The 27,786-nt window shown below is 44.0% G+C and overlaps 11 protein-coding genes across 11 annotated transcripts; 5 read left to right on the top strand and 6 right to left on the bottom strand.

The window, feature by feature from the left end:
* Positions 1-52: 52 nt before the first annotated feature.
* On the bottom strand, positions 53-3,306 carry BBOV_I000670 (uncharacterized protein). The gene has a single exon (XM_001608679.2). It carries the CDS (start codon positions 3,299-3,301, stop codon positions 101-103), a length of 3,201 nt encoding a protein of 1,066 aa, XP_001608729.2. The 5' UTR covers positions 3,302-3,306; the 3' UTR covers positions 53-100.
* Positions 3,265-4,937, bottom strand: BBOV_I000680 (NAD(P)-binding Rossmann-like domain family protein). Its single transcript, XM_001608680.2, has 2 exons — positions 4,709-4,937; positions 3,265-4,325 (listed from the first exon to the last, which is right to left on the bottom strand). The coding sequence occupies exons 1-2, from the start codon at positions 4,934-4,936 to the stop codon at positions 3,270-3,272; spliced, it is 1,284 nt and encodes a 427-aa protein (XP_001608730.1). The 5' UTR covers position 4,937; the 3' UTR covers positions 3,265-3,269.
* A 3-nt stretch (positions 4,938-4,940) lies between these two features.
* Positions 4,941-8,785, bottom strand: BBOV_I000690 (uncharacterized protein). Its single transcript, XM_001608681.2, has 2 exons — positions 8,729-8,785; positions 4,941-8,694 (listed from the first exon to the last, which is right to left on the bottom strand). Exons 1-2 carry the CDS (start codon positions 8,769-8,771, stop codon positions 4,943-4,945), a joined length of 3,795 nt encoding a protein of 1,264 aa, XP_001608731.2. The 5' UTR covers positions 8,772-8,785; the 3' UTR covers positions 4,941-4,942.
* A 211-nt stretch (positions 8,786-8,996) lies between these two features.
* On the top strand, positions 8,997-9,867 carry BBOV_I000700 (Ribosomal protein S14p/S29e family protein). The gene is made up of 4 exons (XM_051767066.1): positions 8,997-9,378; positions 9,415-9,488; positions 9,580-9,727; positions 9,761-9,867. The coding sequence occupies exons 1-4, from the start codon at positions 9,072-9,074 to the stop codon at positions 9,862-9,864; spliced, it is 633 nt and encodes a 210-aa protein (XP_051622946.1). The 5' UTR covers positions 8,997-9,071; the 3' UTR covers positions 9,865-9,867.
* A 17-nt stretch (positions 9,868-9,884) lies between these two features.
* On the bottom strand, positions 9,885-11,979 carry BBOV_I000710 (Protein phosphatase 2C family protein). Its single transcript, XM_001608683.2, has one exon. It carries the CDS (start codon positions 11,621-11,623, stop codon positions 9,887-9,889), a length of 1,737 nt encoding a protein of 578 aa, XP_001608733.1. The 5' UTR covers positions 11,624-11,979; the 3' UTR covers positions 9,885-9,886.
* A 1,352-nt stretch (positions 11,980-13,331) lies between these two features.
* Positions 13,332-14,402, top strand: BBOV_I000720 (putative integral membrane protein). The gene is made up of 2 exons (XM_001608684.2): positions 13,332-13,433; positions 13,617-14,402. Exons 1-2 carry the CDS (start codon positions 13,408-13,410, stop codon positions 14,365-14,367), a joined length of 777 nt encoding a protein of 258 aa, XP_001608734.2. The 5' UTR covers positions 13,332-13,407; the 3' UTR covers positions 14,368-14,402.
* A 452-nt stretch (positions 14,403-14,854) lies between these two features.
* BBOV_I000730 (uncharacterized protein) lies at positions 14,855-16,619 on the top strand. Its single transcript, XM_001608685.2, has one exon. It carries the CDS (start codon positions 14,915-14,917, stop codon positions 16,616-16,618), a length of 1,704 nt encoding a protein of 567 aa, XP_001608735.1. The 5' UTR covers positions 14,855-14,914; the 3' UTR covers position 16,619.
* A 4-nt stretch (positions 16,620-16,623) lies between these two features.
* Positions 16,624-17,861, bottom strand: BBOV_I000740 (serine/threonine protein phosphatase PP2A catalytic subunit). The gene is made up of 5 exons (XM_001608686.2): positions 17,397-17,861; positions 17,248-17,358; positions 17,100-17,211; positions 16,759-17,061; positions 16,624-16,724 (listed from the first exon to the last, which is right to left on the bottom strand). The coding sequence occupies exons 1-5, from the start codon at positions 17,746-17,748 to the stop codon at positions 16,631-16,633; spliced, it is 972 nt and encodes a 323-aa protein (XP_001608736.1). The 5' UTR covers positions 17,749-17,861; the 3' UTR covers positions 16,624-16,630.
* Positions 17,862-17,985: 124 nt separating this feature from the next.
* BBOV_I000750 (Ubiquitin related modifier family protein (Urm1)) lies at positions 17,986-18,428 on the top strand. Its single transcript, XM_001608687.2, has one exon. The coding sequence runs from the start codon at positions 18,035-18,037 to the stop codon at positions 18,422-18,424; it is 390 nt and encodes a 129-aa protein (XP_001608737.1). The 5' UTR covers positions 17,986-18,034; the 3' UTR covers positions 18,425-18,428.
* A 36-nt stretch (positions 18,429-18,464) lies between these two features.
* On the top strand, positions 18,465-19,058 carry BBOV_I000760 (uncharacterized protein). Its single transcript, XM_001608688.2, has one exon. It carries the CDS (start codon positions 18,469-18,471, stop codon positions 19,036-19,038), a length of 570 nt encoding a protein of 189 aa, XP_001608738.1. The 5' UTR covers positions 18,465-18,468; the 3' UTR covers positions 19,039-19,058.
* A 576-nt stretch (positions 19,059-19,634) lies between these two features.
* On the bottom strand, positions 19,635-27,110 carry BBOV_I000770 (Adenylate and Guanylate cyclase catalytic domain family protein). The gene has a single exon (XM_001608689.2). The coding sequence runs from the start codon at positions 27,052-27,054 to the stop codon at positions 19,714-19,716; it is 7,341 nt and encodes a 2,446-aa protein (XP_001608739.1). The 5' UTR covers positions 27,055-27,110; the 3' UTR covers positions 19,635-19,713.
* Between the last annotated feature and the right edge of the window lie 676 nt (positions 27,111-27,786).

Here is a 27,786-nt window from a genome sequence, read left to right on the forward strand (position 1 = left end):
ATAGCATACATAAATAGATCAGCTTAATGCATATAACCAGGTATAAACAGAATTGGTGCTACACAAAACTAGTTAGTGAAAACGTTCACGTAAATAATGTTCAATCTAGTGGATCGCTGCGGCGGAAGCCGCCGAACGCAACGTTAGAAGCCCCTCCTGACGACGTTGCACTGCTGCCCAGCAGTGTGTTTACATTGAATCCAGAGGGCTTTACATTGTTATCAGTTTGGAAGGAGCCTGTTTTGAACCCCGATAGGCCTGTGAATCCACCCGTGGCGGGCGCATTCCCAAACCCGCTAGACCCGAAAGGGCTTGTTGTAATACCAAATGAATTCTTGTTTCCCTGCGATAGTGCTAAATCCGTAAACGTCATTGTAGAACCTGACGCATAAGTTGCGAAGCTAGTGGTTTGATTAGTACTCGGTAGCGGTATTTGGGGTCCTGTGTCTAATTTCAGTGTTCCCGATGCTCCAATATCACTGAATGAATAACTTTGATGCTGCAATACACCATTATTGGAAAGAGGTGACACTTGACCAAATGAACTTACAGAATCGCCTAATTGCTTTGGAGCATCCAACTTGAAACCAGATCCCGTAAAATCTGTTTTCGATGCATCACTATTTATCACGCTACTGGAGAAAAAAGAGTTATGACCCGATACACTACTTTTTTCAGTAGCCTTTCCGATATTGGCACTATTCAATGAGAATGTTACGTTAAGGTCATCTGTGTTTGTCTTGTCATTATGTTTTCCTGTATCTGATTTCTCCTTGAATAAGCTACCATCTGTGTGCTTACCAAATATACCAGTAGATTCCACTACATTGTCCGATATTTGCGATTTAGTTGTATTGGACATTAACTCCTTGCTGTGGTCTGATTTGGTTGATTCAACCGTTATTGACTGTGTATTCATTGGTTTATCAATGGATACACCTTTGCTAAAAGAAAAACCAGATGTACTACCCGTTGACGTCATTGCGGAACTTGGCCCGAAAAGTGGTTTCACGTCACTTGGGTACTTTACACTGGAATTGAATGTGTCATCGGAATATATAGTTCCCAATGTTGACGTGCCCTCACTTTTTAATGCCTTATCTGATTTCGAGAGTACTCGTTTTGCCAATGCATCATAGTTAGTATACACTGGACCACCATGCTTGTATTCTATTGGATCGCAATTGCTGTCACTGACTGTAGTTGCTCTCAATTGATTGATTAAGTTATCTATATCGGCTTTTACATTATCATTTGGGATCAATACTTCTTCACGTAATGGTCGACTATTGTATACTGGTACTTTTTGCAATATCCTTTCATTTTCGAGCTTATCTAGCATCTCTTCATATTGATCCAATTTCTTGTTTATGCACAGCAAACGTTCATTCATTGAATTTATTGCATTTTCTAGCTCATCCAGTGGTACTTCTATTTTCTTAGACCTTATTTTAGTCGTGAACAAATCCATAAGTTGGTGTCGTATCTGGGTAGTATCAATTTGTGGGCTAACATCATCAGGTGTCAATATTGCTACATCATTTACTCCCTTATTAAGGGTCTCTACGATATCAGCCTGAATATTTTTTATGGAATTTATTTCTTCGGTCCATTCATTTGTTTTTGGGGGTATGAACTCAATCTTGGGACTGTCATCCATCTGTTCAATTTCCTGTAGATGCTGCTCAAACAACTGGAATGTATTGCACAGCATTTCAATTAGCCTCATTCTTTGTAGTTGTATATTGGTTTCAACATTTAATTTCAGATAATCCTTGATACCATTTCTATAGATATCATCGATCAGTGCACTATCCTTACTGGTGGGAACTCCCGATGGTTCCATCAACTCATCGATACTGTTTTTACGACTAATGCCCTTCAGGATAAAATCACTCTTCTGTGTCTTGTCAAGGTAACCAGTAAAAAATGACTCGCTATGTGTTACCCGTGGCATATCCAATGTAGAATGACCTACGGCAGTAGAGGACACCGATACACTAGACACATAGTTCTCAACGGTCAATGACGCTTCCATGTTAAACATTCCGAAACTACTTGTTTTCTCTACTTTTACCTCTGGAACACCGGTTTCCGTTATTTTAGCCGCTTTATATCTTTGGAACCTAGAATAATGTTGTCCTTCAAGGCCATCAATCAATGTGGGTAGCTTTTCAATTTCGTTTGACTGCTGGTCTATTGACCATATATCAGCGTAATTGAGTGTAACCTTGGAGCATCCCTGTGACATTAGGAATACGCAAGGGTTAGTCAACAGTGGTGAGTCCACATCGCAGTTTTTGCGATACACTGTATCCCGATATGATGTGCATATTACCAGTTCCGTTGGATAGCAATCTATATCCACGGTTTCCAATCCGCAACCTTCCTTCATATTCAATACGTGCCATTGATTATCAGGCACTAGATTTGGGTGGTTCGACATTATGACCACCATGGTTGACCAGTTGGACATTGCAAACAGGCATTGCCACTTGTCCACCCACATGAATTCCATGGCAACATTTTCTTCACTAGGCGTTAGATATAGCTCGTTGAATGCGTAGTGAATCGTTTGTGGATCGTTCAAATATTCACAAAACAGGATTAGGGAATCCTGATTATCTATGACAATCCCTATAGCTACTAGGCCATCTCTAAGCAAATGACACCCCGCCACGTGTGTCACCTGGCTATCATCATATCCTTCTGGCAACTCGACCTTAGTGAATCCAGTGTCTGACGGCACATCATCAAACACTTGCACGTAGATAGCATCCTGGAATCGGCACACTGCATGGCTACCATTGGTACCCATATCTGACAAACAACTGCATTTATCCAATAGTGTCCTTATAGAACCAGTTAATGACACTGAGTAAAGGCCTTCATCACTGCATAATACCAAAATACAATTTTTACTCCAGGTGCATCTCACGATGCGGTCATTAAAATGTGCCTCGGATGTAAAGGTGCCAATTGAGAAGTCATATATATCGATATCATTAATCGACTGTATTGCCAAGCAGTTGCGTTCAGTGTTGATCAATATTTTTTCAATCTCCCTAGTGCACTCTATGCGATCAAGTAGATGTTGGCTATATGCCTCATTGCTTACTACACTGGATGCAAAGGCACTTAACTTGTAGATATACAACGTCTTGCATTGTCCAACAAACAACAGATCGTGTATATTCGACACTTGTATGTGTACTTGGTGTTCATGGAATCCAAAATCAACCTCAGGTCCATGTTGGAACATGAGTCCTTCACAGTCGTCTATCGCTTCCAGTTCTGACATGTTTATATCTGGGATCTGACATGAATAAATCTACTATATCCTCTTCCACTGGGAAATCGAATGTTGTGTTGGCAATAATACGCGATAGGGCAACAGTGGCAGCCAGTGTGTTTGACAGGTCACCCTTCCCGTTGGTAGCAAACCATCCACAGCTAAACACGCGTTTATTATCTACCAGGGGCAACAACCGCTTCGCTTCCTGTGTTCTATCAAACCCAACGCACTTTATTAGCATATCGCAATCTATAGCTAATTTTTGGCCACTGGCGTACGCTATTCCTTGTTCATTCAACTTGTTTATATCCAGTACAAGCTGGGTTATAGGATATCTCCTGTTTGGTCTATCTATGCTACCAGGTTCCGATGATAATATAGACCTCGTATTACACTCCCTATCCAATTGACTTATCACGGAGTGTACGGATCTATAAAAGTCAAATTTTAACAGTCGGTGATTCGGGGTATCACGTAGTTTAGAGGCATTATCAGCTGATCGTTTGAAGAGATCTATCTTCCTTTGGATAGCTCGAGTAACGCTACGCTCTGTTTGATTCAACTTATCTAGGTTTTCTGGGTCAGTATAACATATAAAGTGTCTAGAATCCAGTATCTTCCTTACTTCAGCGTTGCTGAATGACGATTCTATAATACCTCGTCTTCCTAGGATATCTACCTTTTGTATTTTTACCCCTTTTCTATGTTTCAAATAATCCTTGTTTATATCAGTTGATTCTAATTCCTCGGGTGGTGTCAGCAGTATTCGGGCAATGTCTAAGGATACATTACCATTACCGATGACTGATACGTTTATCGGTCTGTTAATTGCTTCTAGTAGTTCGAAGTACCTCTTGACGTCCTCCGTCGCTTCTGGGTGTCCGTTGTACCAGCGTACTAAATCAAGTGCATCAAACACCCCTTTGGCATCATCGCCGGGTATTGGAAAATCCTTTGAAACTTCAGATCCACAGGCCAGTATGCATACGTGATAGTACTTCAGCAATTCCTCAATACCTATATCGTAACCCTGAAATATATAAAGATATGCTATATATACGTACTATCACATAGTTCTATAACACTTTATATGTATATGCCACATGAGGTAAATATCTCTAGCACTTGTTAACAGAGATCTATAGCAATCCTTGCTACACTAACAACACAATTGCATCGGGGAGAACGATCTATATTAATCACTTTAAACCAGATAATGAAGCAATACATGTTTTGGGTTAAGAAATACTACAGTGGACATATGTTGAGTTCTATAGATCCCATGGAATCAAATGGTAAAATGAAATAGACATAACGCCAGACATGAAAAAAAACACAAATGTGTGCAACAGTACTCCAGTATAATATACTAAATGACCGGTATTACTGCATCGCGTCAACAAACCAACTTACCACTCGTATATTGTAGAAAAACCGCTCTTGTATACTATCTAGTAGATTACGTGCGTTATCTCGTATAGAAAGTGAATCTGGCGCTACACCGTATCGTAAAAGTCCCAATGGATGTGGCAACCGTTCGAATAAATCTATTCGCGCACCAGGTAACACACGGCCACGTAGATTCTTTGCTAGATATAGACCACAAGCACCTGCACCTACTATTGCAATTCGTGTGAACATATTATGTTAACAATTTGGCACGCTTAGGAGGAAAATCTCCTTATGTAAGGGTGGGCAGTTGAGCCTACGGAAGTCCAGAGTCGGTAGCACTGCCATTGCGATTTGCTTTAATGGTCTTATTTCCATTTTAAATCGTAATTGTGCTATTTCTCCGCATTTTAGAGATTGATTTCTCCCGTGTATCGGTCCTTCTACGATCCAATGATCGCTAACGTCCATTTCGTAATCGAAGGACACGAGATCCCTTGTTGCTCTTAGTACTATTCTGGCGTCGAATGGAATTCCTGGGAAGCAGTGTGGCGGCGTTTGGTAGTCTATGACTACATCTGTTGGTCCTGATTGTGGTACAGTGAAACTGTACTGCAGAACGTCTGATAAGCGCTCTAGTCCGTTAGTATCCGAGCCACTGTGATGCTGGCACCTGTGTCTGAAAATGCGATAGTTGACTATAACTTGCTTTTGGTAATTATGTTCTGTATACGGAATAGAATCTAGAACAGCACTTCCAGGTGTTACACTCTGTTTGGATGTACTTGGTTCCGATTGTGTGTTTCTTATATGCCCATTTGTAGTAGTTAGTTGCTCAATCATTTCTGGGCGCATAATGTCCTGCGTATCCGTGTTCATATTATCCTTGTCTAATCTTTGGGGGACCATAGCTAACTTCCCTTGTGATTGGTAGCTTGTATGCTCCGTGACAAATGTTCTATTTGTATCCAAGCGTTCCCCTGAGGAGGCAGACTCCTGGCTACCAGTTTTATTCAAAACGTCGCTGAATGTACTTTCCGAGGACACCACCTTCGAACTCATTTGTGTGTTAATTGACAGATTGTCTATTGACACATCGTCCGTGTTGCATACAGAGTCACTCCTTGACTTTGCAAGGTTATGCTCTAAGCTGATATAGTATTTAGATGACGGTTCCAGTAGTGTGGGCTCGTTGACTAGTACCTTGTCATCTACGTAAACGGACTCCACTAGGGTATAGTATGGCGCAATAGCTTGGAGTATTATATCTGTATTGCCAATTTGAGTGGCCATGACTTCCCTGCAGAATGGCGGCAATACTGTAAACACCAGGTTGGTATCAGCACGTATTTCATCTTCGTAAACAGTGACACATTGTTTTATATCATCGGATAAAATGGGTCCTATAGTAACCGGGACGCATATAATATGGTTACACAATTTACCTTCACCAATTTCTAGGACTAATCCTTCTGTTGTATTCTCCACGTGTACCATTGTATTTCTAACTCCCTGTGAGTATAGACATATTTTATCCAGGTCGTATTCAAAGCCGCCACCTGATATAACAATCTTACCCCCTGTAAATGCTGCCACTTGGTAGCATATGTAATTACATACCCCTTTGAGGACTACCGGTTCGCAATTAGCGCACGATGTTGCGCATGGGTATGCACATACCTCTATGCAATTCTCAGGTCCATCAAATATAAACTGTGTAGGTAACATGAGGCAGGGCAGTATATGTGGCGATCTGATTTGTTTCTTAACGCACTTAACAACTTGGTTAATGATATCCAGTGGTATTGGTGTACCTGGTTTTTGCATGGTCTCATATTCGGTACTGTTGATTACTATTGTATCCAGTAGGTAATTAGCCGTTGACCTGAATGTATGCTTCAGGTCAAACTGATTAAGTCCCTTGTATAATCTAATTCCTGGCAAGCTGATCTCCTCGGTTGCGTACGAATTACTATATACATCCTCACCTTCATTGCGTTCTTCACGTAGAATTAATTTTACACTGGCTTCCTTGACTTCTTGGTTTATATAGATATTCAGCTTGATCCTGGATGTCAACGAGTTGTACTTAACTTGTTGGCCATATACTCCAGACATATTGAGTCTTCCAGCTCCAATGTTAATCTTCGCTGCAGCCAGGGCACGCAGGTACATATTAACCGATTCTTCCAATGTAGACATCGGGGTTAAACACAGATTAGGGCCAATCACTACTTTGTCCATGTTGGCATGAAGTGCGTCCTGTATAATGTTCATATAGGCTCCTAGGTTAGGATAAGGTTCATAAGCACCTATCCAGGCATAAGTGGATATACTGGTAGTGCCTAAATTAATTCCCCAACCTAGTTGGTTGCAGTCCTTGGTAATCGACGCCAGAGCATTGCGGTCTTGTATAGCCGTTGCGATAACGTTAGCAAACCTCGGCAGGTCACCCTGTGAGAAGTTGACTGCACTGCATTCTACAGTTTCCTTTATGAGTTCATTTTGCGTGGTAGGTTCTTGTAGTTTTTGCCAGAGCTGTGCTTCGATAGTTCGATAATCTTTGTAACACTCCTGATCGGTGTTGTAATCCCCTATGTTAAGGGTCTCATTTCTCTCTATGAGCCTGGATAGCTTGAGTGCAACTTTGTAGGCCAACGTGTTCATTAATCCAATGTACCGTTTCATCATCTTGAATACGTTCACGTGCTTTACGCACTCTACATCACTCAGGGTAATGCACTTTGGCGATATGAGTGATTTTGCTCCTGGCATGTTAGTGTAACTTACATAGGACCACTCAGACTCCGTACCACGGTTAACTTCCTGGAAACTAGAGCTTTGTCTCCGGTGTCTCAGTGAGAATGACGCCCGTGACTGGCTTCTTGAGGTACCAGTGCTGGCATTAAACATATCCCCAATCTCATCAGTTGAATTTACACAGTCGTAGATATACTGGATAGCAGTATGGATAAATGTGAGTAACCACAGTAGTGGCCTTACACTGCCCAATTCACTGCATACACCAAGGAACAGCATTGTTGAATCCAGTAACAAATCACATGTCTGGGTCAGTGACTGTAGGTTACTTTGTCTTTGTAATACCCGCGCAGTACTTGCGCAAAAGTACTGGTATATCTCAAACAGACTAGCTTCCTGTCGAAGACGATAGCCAGTTTTTACACAGAATATATACGGTGTAATGACAAAATCCGCTGTTGATATCCTGGAGAACAAATCAGTTTGCTTTATGGAGTCAACCATATGCAGGTAGCCCTGGGCAGCAATGTCCAACGACCCGAACTTGCTGTATATGCGTAGTACGGCATCGTGAAACATGTATTGCTGCAGCTGGTCAGGTGGGTGTTTCTTCGATATGTATCCCAAAGCTTCTGTCATACGTGTGCACACTGATGTCGATATGCAGTCACTCATGACCTGGTGTAGGCTTTCCCAGTTTTTGGATGATCCGGTGTCATCCCCTTCCGCGGAATCAACATCCTCCATGGGTGTACCGCTTCCTGTTAGCACCGGCAGTCCCAGCATGGGCACTAAGCAGAAGCGGTACTGACTCACTGACAGCGTCGCCAATAGTGACCTAATCTTCTGTATTGTTTTTACATTGGCCTTTTGCTGATTATCCTTATCCTTGTTGCAAATACCATATATTATAGTGATGCCACTTGATTTATACTGCGTGACAAAGTTTTTAAAGTCACTACGCACCTTAGTTTTGAAGAACTCATAGTCCATGGGTGGTAGTATATACAGGTGTAAATACGGCTTCTCGGAGCTGAACACATCAGCCGCAGGCTTCTGTCTATTGGGGTCATTAACAGCCTTTATATAGGTACAGTAGAAGCTTGCATTGTCCAGGAAGGCCCCTGTTATTCCCGGTATTAGCTTTTCATACTTTTTCTGGTGGCTTCCATTTATTTTCTTGGCGTTTACTTTTAGCGGCAGGATGTCTAACATGTTAGAGCGGATCTCCTCCCATACTTGGAATGGGTCTGTGTTGCTATAGACTAGTTGCTATAAACTAACCTGTATAGGTTACAGCCACTTCTTCCAAGGGATGTACATTCATCTTGTATGTGTAATCCAGCAGATGCCATGGGATTAACAACTGGTACAGATTGTATACTGAAGTATTATACACGGAATCATTTTTATGACTAATATACTTAATTGTGGCTTATATATACAGTTAGTAGGTAACCAATAAACAACGTTGGATGTGCAGCCCCGTGATGTGTACCTTAAATTGGGTATCCGAATCCAAGTACTAATGGATAAATCTCGTTACGCAATAGTCCAAAATATTTGTTATGTGTATCGTAGATGGTACCTTTAGATAAGCTTGTCATCTGATTGGTGATTATCGCACATGAGATGTTTCATGATTCTAGTATTATACGGTTTCCTAGGGCACCAAGTTCAATTGTGCAGCTGTGCTTCATCTTGTAGAATTCATAGTACTGGATTCTTGAATCCAGGGAAAGCGGATATTCAATACTATGCCCCTAAAGCTAGACTAGCTAGGTGCCGTATGTCTTCTGGAGATGACGACATACCTCCTTATAACCTGGACCCTCGTATAATCGAGGCTCAGGTGTTGCATTACGGTCCCGAGATACCCGGTGAGCTTTGGCAGCGACCTTGTCGTCCACCTGGCTTTGTTGGTTACAAGGGGAGTAGGTTTTTGCATTGTCTAGTAACACTCTTTGCAGTGTCAGCGGAATTCAGGTACTGCAGGCCTGATAGGGCTATAATGTCGCGTATGATGCGCAGGCGCTATAAGCATGTAAGTTAGTCTACAGGTTCTAGTGCATCTCTCTTGGTGATATAGTCTGTCAGTATACATGTAACTCCTGTGTGATTCATATATATACTAGGTGCTTTACAAGCACGTGAGGGCGAAGTACAAGGAGTATATCCGCAATGCGCGCAATAACGGGGAGTTGATATATTGGCAGGCCAAGTTGGACTCGCTGCCTCGTGACTCCTCGTTGACCAGATACAATCGCATCTGTATGCTGACAGGTATGGTCATGTATATCTAGTCAATATGAACAGGTCGTACCAGGGCTGTTAGCAGGCTAGTCGGGTTAACCCGGCACCAATTCAGGAAGTTTGCCTATAAGGGCTTGATCCCTGGTATTAAACGTGCTAATTGGTGATAACTTAGATATTTAACGTGTGTTAGAGATAGGTATCAGTTTGCTTGCCGTACAGTGTTATTTCACGTGGCGCATGGTTGGCTTTTTTCACGAAGTCCTTGCTTAGTTGGACCACTATTACCGTCATGTTGTCGCATCCTACACCCTCGCTTTCGCTAGGGTTACTGGATAAGCACTCGTCGCAAAGTTCCTCGCACACCTTTGCCAGGAAGGTACTGTCATCTGGCTTTTTGCCGTCTGGGTAGTCCTCGGCATTCTGCTCGTGGTCCACGAGGCGAGAGCGCACAAAGTCTATAACCTGCTGGTTACTCTTGCAATCCCAAATACCGTCGCAGGCCAGGACAACGAACTCATCCTGGTCAGTCAATGGGCATATTCTCACATCGGGCATTGCTGATATGCGCTGTTCTGCGGGTGGCAGCGTTAGATCCTGCTTGAAAGTCAGGTCACCTAACGACCTGCTGAGGTTAAGGTTACCATCTACCCTCCCGTTGGTTACAGACCCACCGGCTCTTCGGATACGTTCACCCTCTTCGCGGAGGTGCGGCTTGTGATCATGGGATAGTGGCACTGCACGGCCTCCACGGCACAGTACCGCGCGGGAGTCGCCTGCATTGGCCACTAGGATAGCTGGTGTCTCTCCACCGAGGACCACCATGACAACTGATGTCGAACCACATCCATAGGCTGGATTGGGTCCTTCTCCGTCCATAATGGGCTCCGCCTCCACTTCAAAGTCTTCCTCAGGTTGGCAGTCGCCTGATGTCATTGACTCATCTTCGTTGACGCTGCGTGTTACCATATGGTCGGCATCAGGGTCCTCGGTGAAATTATCAGAATCCGAGCTGCCTGGGTACGCGGCCTCGTGGCGCTTCGACGCCACGTTGTAGCTGGCATCGCTATCATCCATGGAATCCTCATCTTCCGGTTTTGCCTCTGCATGACCCTCGGGCTCGTTGTACATCTCCAGGTAGTCGGGGTCCGTACCACTCTTGGGGTGGAAGCTAAACTGCTCGCGCAACAACCTTTGAGTCTGCTGTTCGATTAAGCGTAACGTTTGTTGCCTATTTGGCATTCTTTCTGGGAGTAGTACCTTGAACAAAGACGAATCGTGATGGAGTATGGGTTCATTTGGGTTTTCACTACGATTGCGCTCGTTTATAGCTAATAATGCATGTTCAGTATCTGGTTTCTGTAGCTCTTCGTCTACCTTGAGGAAAGCAGATTGCAATGATTCCGCAACTACAGCGTGCGACTCATCAATAGTGTCCAAATTCTTCAATTCGACACCGTTACTCTCACGGAGCGCGTTATAACGTGCGATTTCACTTTTCAGCAGTACAGCAAAATTCTCGGATACCCATTTGCTGACGCAGCTACCACCATGACCGTCAAAAACACCGTAAACGCCTATTAAATTGGCGTCTCGGCCATCACCACGCGACGGTGTGGTACTGCCGTCTTTCACGCTATCGGGGGATGCGCCCTCCCTGTACAAATCTGGGATTGCAAGATGCGCATCTTCCATGGATACACGCCAACCCTGCATTGACGAGGCGCCATAGCGCGTAGTATGGGCGGAGAAGTTGCCGCCGTTGCAAGAGACCTTATCCGTCTTCGGACTGCTTAGATGAGCACCCATGGCGAATAGATGAGAATAGAAATTCAGAAAAGAAAGTGCCGGTTGAATGCGACGGCGCAACATAAATACGCCTAGAGTAAGACAACACTCAAAAAACCATCTACCCGGGCATAACATAAAATTGGCACTTAAGAGGTGACTTTAATCCACCAATAAACAGCAATCCAATTTATTAACAATTGTAATCCATCCTAGTTAATGGATAACATGTATTCAACCTTGTATTTTCCATGCGGGTCACCGCAGAACCGACACGATAACCGAATGTGTCAAAACAAAAACATACAATGATATACAGACAAATAGATCTGTATATTTACAACGATTATAGGGGTATAGAGTCGCACAAAAGAGCTGGAACCTAGATTAGGAATCTATATCCAGGTGGTGGTGTTGAAAAATCAGCACCTGTGCGACACCACAGACATTCAACGCGTATATTACTTCGGTGAAAGCCTATAAAACTAACTGGATATACTCGCAACAAGCATCAGCGAGGCAACATGAGTACCGAGCTCTGTAATGTCATGGGGCGCGACCTGGTACCAGATTCGGTGAAATGGAAGTACCGCGACGCGAGGCAACCATAGACGCAGATCGCAGAAAATGCGCACCTATGGCTCGTGAATGTCATTCTGTCTCACGGAGTGCTATTTTGTCGTGAAAATGGCAATATACTGGATATTGTTACATCTGATGGCACCAGTAGGTAGTGCATGTCTACTACGTATATAATGGGCGCAATCTGTATAAAAAACCTAGCAATGCATCGTATAGTTCTGTGTAGCACTATTTATACCAATGGTTTGCCAGGGGCCTCTAACATAGATGATGTGTGCTACCTTTTGTGAACCCTAGATGTTGTTCCGTGTAATATCGTCATCCTAGTTCTATACATTCTGTGTGGTACTCTAGATCCTATTTTGTATTTGGCTATACTTTCTTGGTGCAGAAGTAGATACTGGAAACATGTCATTGTAATGTTTCACTTCAGAAACACCTATCTGTTGTACTGTAAAAGTTATACAAGTAAGTTAATATATTCTATCGAAAAAATATGGATACATGAGTTACTTTACATAGTCCAAACATATAAAGCTACGTGTGTGTTTCCTTTGGAGCAATGTTGAATTCTATGCTCACCTAATTACACATTATAGTGATATTGCACTCAATTTATAGACTAAGAGTCTATAATTCATTTGGCCAATTTGGGTAACTCAATACAGTCTAGAAGATAGTAGTCCACTGACTTGTCAAATGTATGTCACGAATATTTCACACCACCTACGGAATCACGACTATAAAGTCAGTGATATATCATAATCCGTCTGAATATAACTTGTTTTATTAGGTACCTAGAGTTTGAAACACTGATATAAGTATTCTATCCATCACTGTGTATTCCAGTTGGGTAATTACACATTACTACTTTAACAAACAATGCTAGATTATGTGCCACAGTAGTCATTAAAAAATGCCTTATATGGAAATATACATTCTGTCTTATAAAGTTTAATTGGCATGAACCCTAACAGCATAATCCGTATGTTAGACTTAAAATGTTATGACAGTGAAAAATAGCGTATTTTTAATCTAGACATGTATATAATGCTGCGTAGGTCCATATTTTCTTAGTAGGAACATGATATTGGGTTACACATTTGCCACGTTATTTCCGTACTTGGGTGCGAACATTCGTGCGGCATCGTGGTCCTGCAGTTGAATACAGGCCTATAATAGTGTGTATCGTATCAAGGAATTGATTAGTGTATTCACTCCTGGGTATTTGCATGGATATTGCTCTTGAATACAAAGGAATCTTTTAATCCAATATTCCTCGTAAATGTAGTCAACAAAGCTGTAGATAATACCGCCTTAATTCTTGTCAACAGTTTCAAATGAATACTGGTAATGACACTATTAGGTATGTTATGGTTATTTGAATAGATGATACAATGTCTATACGTTGAACTAGCATGAGGGCTATTTGGTATTGTTAAGCAATAGTAAGCTGCGTATTAGTTACGTGACATTAGTGTCTAGGCTATTCCATATGCAGTAGATGCATTGAATACATATTAACTTTCTAGTATTCAATGTTTTTCAGGTCGCAGGAGCCTCCTGGGTACATGGTACAGTGCTTAAAGCGTTATAAATGGATTGGTCTAGTATCAGCCTTAGTGGATGCCTTTGCTGTTTATTATGTATTATGTCGGATTGATACAACAAATTATACTGTACGGTTCAGGCTTAAACTGGGTAACTTATCGCAGATGTATTTATTGTTCAAAGTTGTGTTACACATGGTAGTTATACCGCTGTATACATTCTCTGGTTCATTTAGGAGTGCCTGGAAAACTGTTACAACAAGGTACAATGGTGAAGTTATTGCATCGTTTAAGGACATGTCACAGATTGATTCAATTAGGGCCCAGATAGTCTTCAACTACATGTGGAAGGACAAGGTTAAATTTGTATTAAGGGCCTTTGCCATGGTAATATTCACGGTGTTGCTACTAACGCTCAATCACCACTGGTACAGGCTGCTCAGTCTTTTTGTAATGTCAATATGGTTCACAGTGATGTGCTTCGTTTGCACTGTGCAATTCATTTTTTTCCCGGACTCTGCACGTCTGGGTGAGCCTGAAGGTAGTCAACAGCCTGCAACCCACAAGGCAGTGGCTAACATAGTGGTCATCCATACCATAGGGATTATCACTGGATGGTCTTTAGGCAACTACCTCGCCGTTCTTGACTGGCGTGAACCATATATGTTTTTCCCAACGTGTAACATAATAGGGCTCTGCATAGGTCACGTTGTATCAAGTATCATAGTAGCCTTGTCAATATGGCCATAGACAACTGTTAATCATCGCAATTTGTACTAGAGAACTGTGCCTGTGAATGACGTAGAGTAATCACTGAAAGGTATACTCTTTCAACTGCTTAGTACTAAAACAGAGCTCACATGTTATCCATGTCTACCAGCAGGTTAAGCCAGGGGGACCAAATATAGCGAGGCATATACATGAAATATAGTTTTAAAATTAACACCTCTAGTAGATATACAGGCTTCCTGATGGAAGTGTATTGAATATGCATAGTGCAAAACAATGTCTACTTTGGAGTACAGCAATAATGACACCTTTGGGTGCACCCATAGGGAAGACCAGACAAAAATGGCACATTGAACGGTTTTTTTAACCATAAAGAATTGGCTTCTGGTGTTGAAAACCCGCACATCAAGCTCAAAACGCAAGGAACGTGTGTCAGCTCATACACACCCGTTATATGCTCACCGGTGCGTCCATCCAGGAGCCACCGAGGTAAAGTGTAATACTACACATTAATTCGCACGGGTATCAACTGTCTATTTAGCGCGATTCATTTACTGTCGTCTGCAAGATGTCTATTTCTCTCGAGACCAGCGCGGGCTACATAGACTCGGAGTACAGCGACTTTGAACACGCTTACTCGGTGTCTAACGTTTCCAGGACATCACCAAAATTCGGCAGAGATGGCATGCAATGGAATTATAATCGCAACGTGTTTAGTAACTTTGAACCTGCTTCAGTCAGGCAGGATCAGAGTACTATCAAAACACTGGAACACATTGACGTGAACGCCTACAATAGATTGAACCAGCCCGTGCGCCCGTTGAATACAGATGATTATGACACTGCTACAGATACTGACGCCTACTACGAAGATAGCAGGAAAGGATTTGTAAATGATGAATCATACAAATACGACAGAAGTGGGAACGATTTTAAATGGTGGTGCGATGAGCAGGAGGCATCTGATTTTTCAATAGCTAACACCGGAGAGGATGTAACGCCGATTAAGTTGGACGACAGTACTCCCATAGAGGATAGCAAGTTGCTATCTCAGTTTAAGGCAGTGCAATCATGTGGCCAGCTAACGGAGCGTACCCAATGCGGATCCTCTATCTCAGATGACTGGGATGACAATGTTAGCATTGCATCACGCGTATCTACCAAAGAAGCCCCTGTTATGCCTCGTGAGGATGAATGGTCAAGTTTCATGAAACCAGCTGACCAGTCCGAGGAGCTTGATTTACTCAAGCAGCAGATAATGCAGCGTTTGGGATTTAAAATCGCTAACATGGAGGTGCATAAAAAAGTGTCTAAACGATCTGTCGAAAGCTTCGAGGCTGCAACGCAGACTAACGATGACAGCTTTGGGTATGACTACAGGGAGCGTGAGTCAGCGTGGCTAAGAGAAGTCAACGAACTTCTGGCCACCAAGTTCGTTGACATCGTGAGTAACGGCAAGCTCATGGCCTACAAGACGGAACAAAGGTTTATCGAGGCCTTGCAGGCACATTTAAATCGATCGCAGAATGAAATTGATCGTCTAATGCATTTGAAAAATGAGGTTGTACAAGATCAACAGTACGACGAACTCATTAGGGAATTGGATGACCTGAAAGCCCAGAACTCACGACTACAGGAGGATGTCGATGAGCTTAACTCGCAGCTGGAGGAGTTGCAGCACGTAGCACCCGTGGCTGAACGTGCACGTAAGCTGGAGCAGAAACTAAGGGAGGAGAAGGCCTCCAAGAAGGCATTGATGGACGATTTCACAAAGACACTGGGCTACATGAGGTTGATGAAGGACAGGCTCAAGACACTATCGGGGGACAAACAGCTCCCTAAAGAGCCGGAGCGTAATGAAGTGCCACCAAAGCCCAGGAATAACACGCAACCAACTCCTCTCAAGGGATGCATCAAGCGGTCTAACACAACAAGTTGTACACCGGTTAAACAAGATCGAGTTAAATTTGCGGAGACTTCAGATGTTTACTACTTGCCAAAGCGGTCCAACTCAGAGCTGGGACCCTATGTCGCCGACATGAAGAAGCAAATGCCGATATTACCATGTAAAATCAGACCCCAAAAGCAAAAGTCGCAGCAATCTGGCGGCTTAATGGGATTCTTTAGGAATATCAAGCAGACGTTTACCAACAACTCGAGGCATAGTTCTCCCAATGCAAACGTACTGAAAGTACCCACTAAACAGGACTCGCAGACACAGCGTCAGCTAGAAATGTACAGGCAGCACTTGCATTCACGCGGACTCGTGTAAAACAAAACGATTTTAATTGATGTATTTCAGATCTTCTAGTAGGTAGTCTACATTCTCTTCAGGTTGTTCCAGGGGTTCCCTCACCGGGGACGGGTCGAATTGTAAGCTGTGGAGTGTTACGTGCGTCCAATCAAACCTACAATGTAAATCGCATACGTTCGTCAATCTCCATTATAGCTGCCTGGTTACGGCAGCGGTAGCAGTAGTTGGGTGCGGAGAACACAGTCACTACATTACGGTCTTGAGACCACTGGTACCCCTCCATGATGAGTTGGTGGGCTCTAACTATCAGTTCCAGGCCGTTGGTGCGATTGAAGGCTTTCGAAATATCATATCCAAAGGTAAACCCTGCTCCGCGAGGACTCAATCCCCAACCCGTGCGTTCCTCAGGGTCTGACCATAACAAATCGCACATTGGTCCCTCATGAGGTACTTCCTGTATACTGAACGTGATTAGATGTGACGCACTTCCTAAACTCACCGATTAAGGTCACGAACTTGGTCCAGGGAGTCCAGAGAAGGAGATAATCCAGCATGAGGGCAGAATATCTGCCCGTCTATAAGAGCACCAAGAGGTAGGTAGTCAAATAGGTCTGTGGTAACATGCAGCCAGTGATGCACCCACCTACTTGTTAGTGCAATCCATACATTAGAATTGCCGTATTTACGCAAGCACTCGTCATAGAAACCGTATACCTGTGTGATGTGGCGGCACTCATGGTTACCTCGAATCATAAAGACTAGGGAACAGATATTGACCACAGTAACTCCGACTTACCGCGATCCTTGTAACGCACCTTTAAACACAATATAAGAGTCACACTCTCTATGGAATAGTATCCACGATCAACATAATCACCCAGGAACAAGAAGTTAGTATTAGGGGCAGTGCCGGCAATGCGAAACAACTCCTTTAGGTCATAGAGTTGCCCGTGTATATCACCAACAACGGTAATTGGAGCTGATACCGATATGACATTGGTCTCTTTCGATAGAATCTCACGAGCACGGTTGCATAATTTCAACACTGCCTGCTCAGGGATGGTCTCGCTATTGAAAATGCGGTCTATCGTGGATTCCAGTTCCCCAAGCTCTATATCCGATAGGTAGTAGTCAACATCGCGCTCCATTAAGGGGATTGGCGTTATTCAAGGAGCATAGTGCACTGAATAGAGATATCCAACGAAGTAGACAAACAACATCCCTGGATCATAACTATAATGTCTATACCTTGTATCTAGCGTTTATAGTTACATAATGGACAATGTCAAGGTGCCACATCGGGTCTCTGCCTCAAACGATTCATCACGCGCCAACCATGCAGTGTGTAACACTTGCACAAGCCGACGGCATAGAACATAGTAATAAACAAAACTTGGATATATCAACTCAATAACTGCAATATGCTATAGGGATATGAAAGATACAGTACCAACTTGCGATATCGAGGTGGAATTTGCTGGAGGCCTAGATACCCTTACCATCAAGCAAAGGAAACAATTCGTTATAAAAGTTAATTGCCCTGAACTTAGGATAACACAGTTAATAGCCTACCTGCGTAAAAGTGTATTTGCGGGAAAGAGGGATATGTTCTCTGAGCCGCCAGAGCTGGTAAGCCCTGATGAACACCTGGTTGACGTCGAAGGGGATATCCCAGGAAAATTGAATATGAATGAACACTGTAAAATTAGACCCGGCATATTGGTATTGGTAGACGACGTTGATTGGGAGCTTCTAGGAAAGGGAGATTGCAAAATACAGGGATCAAAGAACGTATCCTTCATATCGTCATTGCACGGTGGGTAGGCAAACTGTAGTACGTGCGATATATTAAGTCCCACTACACCACAATGAAGTATAACTTCGTATTGTGGCAACGTGTAAAAAAGCGTGGTGGCCCTGTGCCACTGCTTAGGAACCCCGTCAAGGGCTGGCTCCAGCTACTTATATTCCTTCACCTTTTTCTGTTAACACTATCTTGTGTTACAATCAGTTTCCCTTACATATACGATTTACACTGTTCTATCCTATTCAACTCAATGGCTAACATTATAGCGTCCTGYGTGGGTTCCTTCGTAATGGCGGCGTACTACACAGGCATAGCCGCGAAGGACTGGGGAACCGAGACTGAATGGAGGATAACCAAGGGTATTACAGTGTCCATGGTCGTCGTAGATATCGCAGTGAGTGCATGGGGAATATATGCACTCACCAACGCATCGGTAAAGATATACAAGGCATTGCATAATTCACTGGAGCTTGAGCCTGAATGCCTTCAGTTCAAGGCGGCGCTGTTCTACTTTGCTGCATTTGGTGTCATTTTCTTGCACCTCATCGTGGCTGCCACGTGCGCAGTAGTGGCTGCGCTGCTTGGTAAAGGGATAAAGCGGCAGCTGATAGACATCAGGGATATGTATTAAGCCTACTGTAGTGTCCTATATGGGCACTGTTGTAGCACTGGATTCACTCAGTTGTCTAATGAATAGAAATAGCTCATAGAAGCTATGGCATTGCATAACAGATTCCATGAACCACTAGAACCACTTGGTAACAATAAAGATTTAAATGCAATAGATATATCACAATTGTGTCTCTGGGTAGTCCATATGATTCACGCCGTGGATAGATTCCTGTAACAGGTAGTGAACCTTTTAATAGCTTGGTATATCAGATTCCTAGCTAGATATATAATAGAATGTATACGATGCAATGATTAGCGATATATTAAAACAAAAGGAGTCCATCTAGCTTGGTCTAGTGGTCATCCGTTACAACACACTACTCCGACTTGGAATCTGAAGTCCCACTCTCACGAAGTAGCATTAGAATACTTGAAAAACGTCCGTTTGTGCTGGTAGTAGAATACTGGGTCGTTGCAGACTGCTCTGAGAAAATGTGTACCGGATGAGGAAATGGCACTGTACGACGCACAACCTCAGGACGAGCTGGCAAAAGCTTACACCTGAGGTGATATATTAAATCTGCACATTCTTCCGGAGATAACTCCTGGAGAGCTTTAGCCAGCCGGCTAACCTTGGACATGACTATATATCAACTGAGCTACCAAGGTATCACTACATATATAGTTACTATAATTAATAAGACCAGCTGTCGTTGGAATCTGATGTGATAATGAAACTACGGACACAGCGGTCAATGACCTGAACGTCGCTGTGGAACTCGAACGTGAACCTTTCCGGGAAGTTGGTCATCAAAATCAGCTTCAAACGCTCAGAAATGTTGATCTTACCGGGTATACCGTGACTCTCCATGGCGTTGGCAGTATGGATATCCATGCCCCAAAGGTCATATCGAAGACGACCTGAACCAATGACACCCCCAACAGCATGGCCGTAGTGTAAACCGATCCTCATGTTAAGACCAGGGATATCAAACGATTCACGGACGTCCCGAATGGTACGAATCATAGATTGAGCCATCTGAAGGATGCCATCAATATTGGCAATGGCCTCCTGCTCAGTAGGTACCTCAATAGCAGGTTCACTCACAGCCACATAAGCGTCACCAATAGTGCACAGCTTGTATAACCCGTGCTTAGTACTGCTACGGTCAAACCTAGCGAACAGCCTCTGCAACAGCGTGATAACCTGACCGGCATCCACGGAATTAGCCCATAGGGTGAAACCCACAATATCAGAAAATAGAAACGACATTTTCTCGTGGCAGTAGGACATCTTCAGCTTGTCGTGCTTAAACTCCTCGAGGACACTCTTGGGCAACATGTCGTTGAGCATCTGGCCTACACGAGCCTCAATCATCCTTGCCTTCTCATTAGAGTAGAAAGTAGCCCTGTCAATCGACTCCTTGCAGTGGGCCGAGACGAGATTAAATAGGATATAACATGGGATAGTAAACCTAGCACCAGCAGAAACGATGCTGTGGGCAACACTGAAGTTGATAAAGGACATTGAAATGACCATGAACAAGGAATCCACTAACAAACACGTCTGGAACAACATACCGTTGTTATGATGTATCACAACGATATAGGTATAAAACTTGAAATTATCCGATGGTAGCCAGATATTAGCCAAATGAAAATTCGGGTGGTTGTGCTCAACAGCCCAGGAACCAGATAACGAGAACACACAGGCAGCACTCACGAAGAATAAGTTCAACGCAAATGTAAGCCACATGTTCCAGTTAGAGTCGCCAGTGCTATCACGTAAATTGAACCTAAACAATAGCCACATGACGAACAGAAGCAGGAGGTAAATGGAACGTACAGTCCAATAAACAGTGTAGTTAAAGAACACAAGCCTTTCAACCTTCTCACGGTCCTCGAAGCTACGGGGAACGGCAACCTCCAGGAGACTCTGGAATATAAATGCCATAAGGAATATAACCAAGGACTGCTCTATAGTGTTGATGTGAGTGCGATTGTTGTAAAAGTGTGACCTGTAACGATCCTCCTGAAGCCTGTCGTGGAATTTCAAAAACAGCCATTCAGTAGTCTGCATCTGCATTTCACCGCCGTCAATACGGGTATTCAGCTCGTCCTCCTCCTCAACAGCTTCTTTTAGCAAGGTTGAGGTGCGAGATATGTCATTGCTGCCAAAGGCGTTGGTGGGCGTGCCCGTAGTGTTGGTACGGCGCCTCAGCGATAAGCACCGGCCGCCACTGGATGCAGTTGAAGTGGCAGAGCCCGAGTGCATGCTGTAGGAGCTCCCGTTGCGCAAAAATGGATTCTGACTGCGAGATGCCATGGCCTCCTCATTGTCACCAAGGACGCCAACAGCCGCTGATATACGAAGTGACCGTGCAAAAGCACGGTCATTGTCACCTGCATACAGAGGGAGAGATGAACGAGAACCGGCACTCACACCCCGGCGTAAAGAAGTCATCGAAACCAACTTGTTCAAAATGTGGTCCTTCTCCACGCACTCAAATAAAACGATATTGTCAGAACCACTGCGATTAGGTTGAGCTACCTCGAGGCTGTCAGTGCGCAAGGGAATCAAGGCAGTAGAAGGCGGCTCAGTAAACGTAGGACCCAGGCCGTCAAGAGTGCTGCTGCGCTCCATAACCTCAAAGTGAGGGTAGGAGGAACCCTCAGCAGATATCAGCAAATGGGTGTTCATGATACCCTTGCCCTTGACAAAGGTCTCGCGGTGCTCAAAGTGGAGCGTGACGTCACTTTTAACGAGGTCATAGGTACTAGTTGATATGTGGATATAACCCGATTCACCAGTGGTTTTCATACGGCTGGCAGTGTTCACGGTGTCACCAAAAAGAGCGTACTGCGGCTTCTTGAAACCAACCAAACCTGAAATGATCTTGCCAGAATTAATGCCAACCTTAACAACAGCTACATCATCCTGCTCAGCAAAGGTACCATCATCACGCTCCTGCATGGAGGTGTACCGAATTGATCTCGCAACCTCTATCATTGCCAAAGCCATGTCAATCGAGTTAGCAGCAGCCTCATAGGGACAAATGATGTTACCACGAGAAAGACCCAAAGCAGCCAAGTAAGTCTCAAACACAGTTTCAATCTTAGTAGCGCCAAACTGCTCAGCACAACGGTCAAAAGCAAGGAATAGTGAGTCTAGCAACTCCACTAAAATAGTAGGCTCCACAGTGGCAACGAGGTTCTGGAAATTGCAAACGTCACAGAAAACAACAGAAACCAATGTGTGCTCCTCAGCCTCAAAGCCTATAGGAATACCGTCCTCATTAAGCCGAGCGTTAATCATCTTGGTAACCACAAAAGTAGGAAGCATGGTGTTCAAAAGCTCACTCTGCTTCTTACGAGCATTGTTAGCAGAAAACTCAAATAAAAAGTTCTTACGAGAGTTGTACTCCAGGCGGTATCCCACAAAGGCAACAAATACATTAATCGCGATAAACAGGGGTAAAACATGGATTGAGGTGCCCAGCTTACCAATGGCAGCAAGTAAAAATATCACATTCGATACCAGGGCATAGATAAACACAAAGTGGAGCACGACATAAGTTAGAATAGGGAATACCAGAGGCTGTAGTGAACTCATGGGTTCCATCCAACTCAGAGAAATGATGTAATGAAGTATCATGGAAACAACCAAAACACCAAGAGCCTTGTTTATATGCGTCACAAAATAAGTTGTGTAAAAAGTCAGGATAGCGCATCCCACACAGAGTAAAGCAACGCAAAGAGCAGGGAATAAAGTGTAAATGTGAGTGGGATGGCGATACATCTTCTTTAAGGAGTAGTCCAAGGTCCAGTCAAGCATGTAATACATACCAATAGCAATAAAGATGATACGGTACCATAAACGGTTGGAACGGTAATTGTTACGCCGTTTATGCAGACGGTAGTCAGCCTCCAGCTGCATGTCCTTAAACCTTAGAGTAATGCGATCAATCAAGTGCGACACACGACCTGAACGAAGGTTCACATTGGACTGGTTCTTCTTAATGTCATCCACGCTGTCCTTGGATAATACATTGGACGAGTTTAACCTAGCCAGCTGGACAGCAGATAAGTCACCCTCACGCACCCTAAAGGGCCTGGCAGCTGGAACCATACGCATCAAAGCCTCAGAACCGTTCAAATTGAAGTCGCTGTGGACTTTGCGCAGCAGGCTGTCGCACCAATAGTGCTCATCCGTGCGCAATCCACAACGACCAGGCTTGAAGCTAGTGGTCAGCTCCTCGTCATCAGCCACAGTCTCCGCGGAAGTATTAGGGTTATGGTAAGGACACTTGCAAACCTGAGATGAAAGCCAATGTTTAAAGAATCTGGTAATGTTGGGGCATATAACCGATTGAGTCAATACCATCAAGACATGGCAAACAACACCCGTGGTGATCCAAATGGGAATTAACATATAAAACGGAGGCCAAGCCATAATGTGGAACGTAGCAGTGCGCAGCGCCTTGCCACCAAGCATAACACAAAGTGCCATGAAAACAGGAGGCATCACAACTAAAAACACAAGAGTCCATATCAAGCCGAAGGAGTTGTTCCTAGTGAAGGAGTCCATAAGAATACGCGAATTCGACATTTGCAAACTACCCAGGGAGCATAACAAACCAAAAGCACGAGCACTAATGGTACTGCCACCAGCGAAAATGGGAGATTCCGCAGCCGTAGTCTGAATGCTCATGTAACAGAAAATAGACGATACAATGCCCTCAAGAACAGCGAAACCCAGGCATAAGTAGTTAATGTGGTATCTACGACGACCAAGGGTATAAATCAGAGGCACATGCGTTAAGATTGACTCCGCAATGGTATGGTCAAACAGCCCACAGAATATAATTGGCAGTGCAGTGAAAATCAAGTGGAATATCAACTGAATAAAGGACCCATAAAGCTCAAGACCAGCCCAGTCAGTGTGGCCCTGGTAGTAGAATATAGGCATCACGAGGCAAATGCACTTGAAGAAGCTCCAATATATAGCAGCAGCCATTACCTGCAGGGTATTGCTACCCTGGTAAAATAAAAGTGACCTCAAACCAGCAAAGTGAGTTGTAACAAAATCAGCATAGGCCAGTGCATCAGGGCTTGTACCCAAAACGGCAACACCAATGTGAGCCTCCTGCATCATCTTGACGTCATTGAGACCGTCACCAATTGCCAGCGTAATGGGCGTGGGAGTCAAACGGACTTTAACGAGTCGCACAAAGTCAGCCTTCTCAGTAGGAGACAGGCCACAGGCAATCACCACGTCAGCAAAGCACAACATGTTCACAAAGGATGTCTGCAAGTAGCTACTCGAAAGGAAGTCCTTTAAGTCAGAACCCTCAACAACAAGGCATAACTGCTCCGCAGGACTCATGTAGTTACGCTGCTGCAAAAATGTTTCGTACAGCATGTTGACGTCGTTCTGCGTAATCTCCTCAGATCTGGTGTACGGCAGCCGGCAGTCGAATATGCGGCATGGATGAGTCAACAGATTAGTCAAGTACGCCGTCTCAATGGCGGCGTTACGATTATCACCAGTGGTCATCCATACACGCACACCGGCCTCCAGTAAAAGGTCCAGAGTCTCACGAACGCCATCCTGGATTTCATCCTTAAAAGCTATTATCCCGAGGAACTTTAGGTTTGACTCTACGAGTAAAGTGGCCTCCTCATGGAGCATCTCGCCACTGTAGACGGACTCCTCGGCATTGGAGTAGTGACGCTGGTAATTACGCGTCTCATCGGGAGTAAGTTCCCTACAAGCACAAACCAATACGCGGTAGCCCTCACAGGTCAGCCGCTCGATTTTGCCAGGGAGATTAACAAGGTCAACGCCATCATTGACACCGGAGGTGCTCAGCAAGCTAAGCATGGTCTCACCAGAACCCTTGACGAAGATAGTAGCACCCTCACTGTCAGGTTTCCTAATAACAATTGACATACGGCGACGCTGGAGACTGTACTGGTTCAACCCAACGATACTGAATGTCTCCAGGGTGCCTCGAGCATCAAATTGGACATGAGTTTTAGACCGATGTAGCAACTTGTAGCCCAAGTCTCGAGATAGGTCCATCATACAAACACATTCCTTAAAGGGTGATTTGTAGGTATGAGTGGTCATGGACCTGCAGCCCTTGCTGGGAAATGTGGATGAGGCATACGCCTCATCAGTGTCGGCCTCCTGGTCGTTATCAGTTAACTCCATCGAGTTGTCGGAACCCAGGTGCTTATAAGTAAACTTGGATTGGTTACCAGAGTCAATGTATGAAACGTTGCCAAAGTGGATCTTACTCTTGGCAGTGCGTAAGGGATATTGCACAGTGCTAGGAGCGTCAGCAGAAATATCAGAAGTACCAGAACCACTGTGCTTAAGGGACCCAAAGCTTAAAGTAGTCCCGAGGCGTAAGCCAGAGCACTCCATATGCGAAGTTGCAGTAACCTGAGTAGCAACGTTACAAACGCACATCAGCCGCAACAGCTGATCCAGCTTCTCGTTGTGCTCCAACTCAGCATCAATGTCGTTCTGCAGGGCAGCACGGTCACCAGAAACGTCAAAGGTCTTGTTGTCAGTATTTATCAGCGATATCTGCAGGTCATTGGTAGTGAGTGTGCCAGTCTTGTCACAAAATATAATGTCAACCATACCAAGCTCCTCCAACAGGCCGTGGTTCATAGTCCACGTAACAGGAACAACGGCATGAGGCTCAGCGACAGCTTGACCCGACTTGTCCTGAACGTCACCATCACTCAGAAATGAGTAATCCACATGACCATCATAGTAAGCACTGTAGGCATACCTCAGAACATCCACAACAGCAGGAAGAGTTACCGGAATCATACCACCATAAAGGGTAATGAAACGAATAGCCACGAAGATAAGTGACTCCGTAACCATAGGAGTACCCGCCTTACGACGCTCAGAAGCCAAGATAGAAGACCATCGAGTACCCATGCTAACAAAGAGACATACCAAATAGATAATCGCAACAATCACAGTAAAGTGATTTATCATGACGTCCACAGTGTTGAACTTGACTCGCTGGTAGTCCTTGTTAATGTTTTGAGCAATCTTGGTGTCGAGACCAGTGTGAGTCACGACGCCATACACCGTAGCAGTGTTGCGAATTATACTGCCTTTCAAAATGAAATTCTGAAGGTAAACTGTCCTGGGACGAGGATGACCCTTTAGACGCAATGTAGCATTGAAATTATCCAAATCAGAAGATGGACGGTCACAAACAATCTGACCACGGAGGTTAGAAAAGGAATGTATAGAAGACTCAACCTTCGCATACTTGGTGGTGTACTTTATCTTAAGGTCACGGTCACCGTCAACAAGAGAAGAGTCAACATGTACCTGGCCATCAGGGTTGCTGGAATACAATATAATCATATCAGTGGGAACCAGCTCATCACACGTGAGTTTAATGATGTTGCCAACGACCAAGTCACAAGCAGGAACCTTCTTAAGACGAGACTTCTTAGGTTGCAAAACGTAATAACGCTTGTAGTCAACACAACGACCAACAATAAAACGCTTCAAAACATCAAAACCACTGATGATAAACGATACAGCAAACGAAGCTATCAGGACACCCGCATTACCACGCCAGGACATACGCGGAGTACCCTTACGCAGCAAAGGTGGCGCGACGATGTTGATGATCATAATAATCAAACCCCAAATATAAGGGATGCGTTTAACGTTGGACAAACAAATGTGCATGGCATGTTTAGCCAATGCCCAGCGCTGCGTGTGCTGCTCATTGCCCAAAAATCGGTGGAGGTCATCAGAAAGTATGGGATTGATGTTCAAACTCCGAGACTCCCATTCCGGCTGTAGTTTAGCACCAAAACATAAGTTCTGACGCTTAGTAATGAGCTCATCCTTGTTAGCACTGCTCAAAGCAGCCCTGTTCTCAGCGCGTTGCGCAGGACTCAACTTATCCGATTTAGTATTAGGCGTAAAGTCACTTTTCACCGCCGGCGAAGAAGTCTTTAAATGGAATTTAGCACTAACCATCCTTTAAACGTTTCAAAATAAGACAAACACGCCAATCCAATGATTGAAATAAGTAACTACAGCGCCTAGATAGTGTAGACATACGCCATCCATCTTGTAGATGAGACAATGCTATACAGAAAGAGGAATGACCTCAATCTCACATTGAATTGCAGATGTACACCTCCAGAAATTCAAACAAAATAGGTCGTACCAAACAATTGATTATATATTCCAAGGGTGTGGACCCTGACGTAACACTGTTAGACGCTCCTAACACTCATCCAACGGCACATTACTCTATCCAACCAAAAAAGTAACGATAATAATACTATAAAGCCCGGAATAACGTTAGATAATATAAAATATCGAAGGTGTAATACCTAAAACACGCACTAAGGGCGATATAAGTGGAATAAACACCGCCTCGCGTGTTACCAGACAACACACGAATGACCGATAGATATGAAGTGCGCCCCTGATCCCTACAACTAATAGATTCAGGTGGACATATACAAATGTATGGCTGTAAAATATGCAAATTTAGTAACGGTGTGTACTATCAGGGGATATTACGTGGGCAAGTGTACGGGGAACATACAGTGGGACATCCCCGCGATATGTCAGAAACAGTCAAAACATACACATCGCCGAGAATATATTGCATAATGAATTTTTATTGCTATACAGCGATAATAACGGCTCCACGTGTCAGAGAATATCGTGCGTTGTACACAGCGCTTCCTATTCATT

Source organism: Babesia bovis, chromosome 1 (genome assembly GCF_000165395.2).
Source record: "Babesia bovis T2Bo chromosome 1, whole genome shotgun sequence".
Lineage (NCBI taxonomy): Eukaryota > Apicomplexa > Aconoidasida > Piroplasmida > Babesiidae > Babesia > Babesia bovis.

Coding starts and splice junctions, on each gene's coding strand:
- BBOV_I000670 (XM_001608679.2), bottom strand. CDS start 3,301: ATGTCAGAACTGGAAGCGATAGACGACTGTGAAGGACTCATGTTCCAA.
- BBOV_I000680 (XM_001608680.2), bottom strand. CDS start 4,936: ATGTTCACACGAATTGCAATAGTAGGTGCAGGTGCTTGTGGTCTATAT. Junction 4,326..4,708: donor TTTTCTACAATATACGAGTG/GTAAGTTGGTTT, acceptor TATATATTTCAG/GGTTACGATATAGGTATTGA.
- BBOV_I000690 (XM_001608681.2), bottom strand. CDS start 8,771: ATGAATGTACATCCCTTGGAAGAAGTGGCTGTAACCTATACAG. Junction 8,695..8,728: donor AGTGGCTGTAACCTATACAG/GTTAGTTTATAG, acceptor ATAGCAACACAG/ACCCATTCCAAGTATGGGAG.
- BBOV_I000700 (XM_051767066.1), top strand. CDS start 9,072: ATGAGATGTTTCATGATTCTAGTATTATACGGTTTCCTAGGGCACCAA. Junction 9,379..9,414: donor CTTTGTTGGTTACAAGGGGA/GTAGGTTTTTGC, acceptor CACTCTTTGCAG/TGTCAGCGGAATTCAGGTAC. Junction 9,489..9,579: donor TGCGCAGGCGCTATAAGCAT/GTAAGTTAGTCT, acceptor TATATATACTAG/GTGCTTTACAAGCACGTGAG.
- BBOV_I000710 (XM_001608683.2), bottom strand. CDS start 11,623: ATGTTATGCCCGGGTAGATGGTTTTTTGAGTGTTGTCTTACTCTAGGC.
- BBOV_I000720 (XM_001608684.2), top strand. CDS start 13,408: ATGAATACTGGTAATGACACTATTAG. Junction 13,434..13,616: donor ACTGGTAATGACACTATTAG/GTATGTTATGGT, acceptor AATGTTTTTCAG/GTCGCAGGAGCCTCCTGGGT.
- BBOV_I000730 (XM_001608685.2), top strand. CDS start 14,915: ATGTCTATTTCTCTCGAGACCAGCGCGGGCTACATAGACTCGGAGTAC.
- BBOV_I000740 (XM_001608686.2), bottom strand. CDS start 17,748: ATGGAGCGCGATGTTGACTACTACCTATCGGATATAGAGCTTGGGGAA. Junction 17,359..17,396: donor GGTGCGTTACAAGGATCGCG/GTAAGTCGGAGT, acceptor TCTGTTCCCTAG/TCTTTATGATTCGAGGTAAC. Junction 17,062..17,099: donor CAAGTTCGTGACCTTAATCG/GTGAGTTTAGGA, acceptor AATCACGTTCAG/TATACAGGAAGTACCTCATG.
- BBOV_I000750 (XM_001608687.2), top strand. CDS start 18,035: ATGAAAGATACAGTACCAACTTGCGATATCGAGGTGGAATTTGCTGGA.
- BBOV_I000770 (XM_001608689.2), bottom strand. CDS start 27,054: ATGGTTAGTGCTAAATTCCATTTAAAGACTTCTTCGCCGGCGGTGAAA.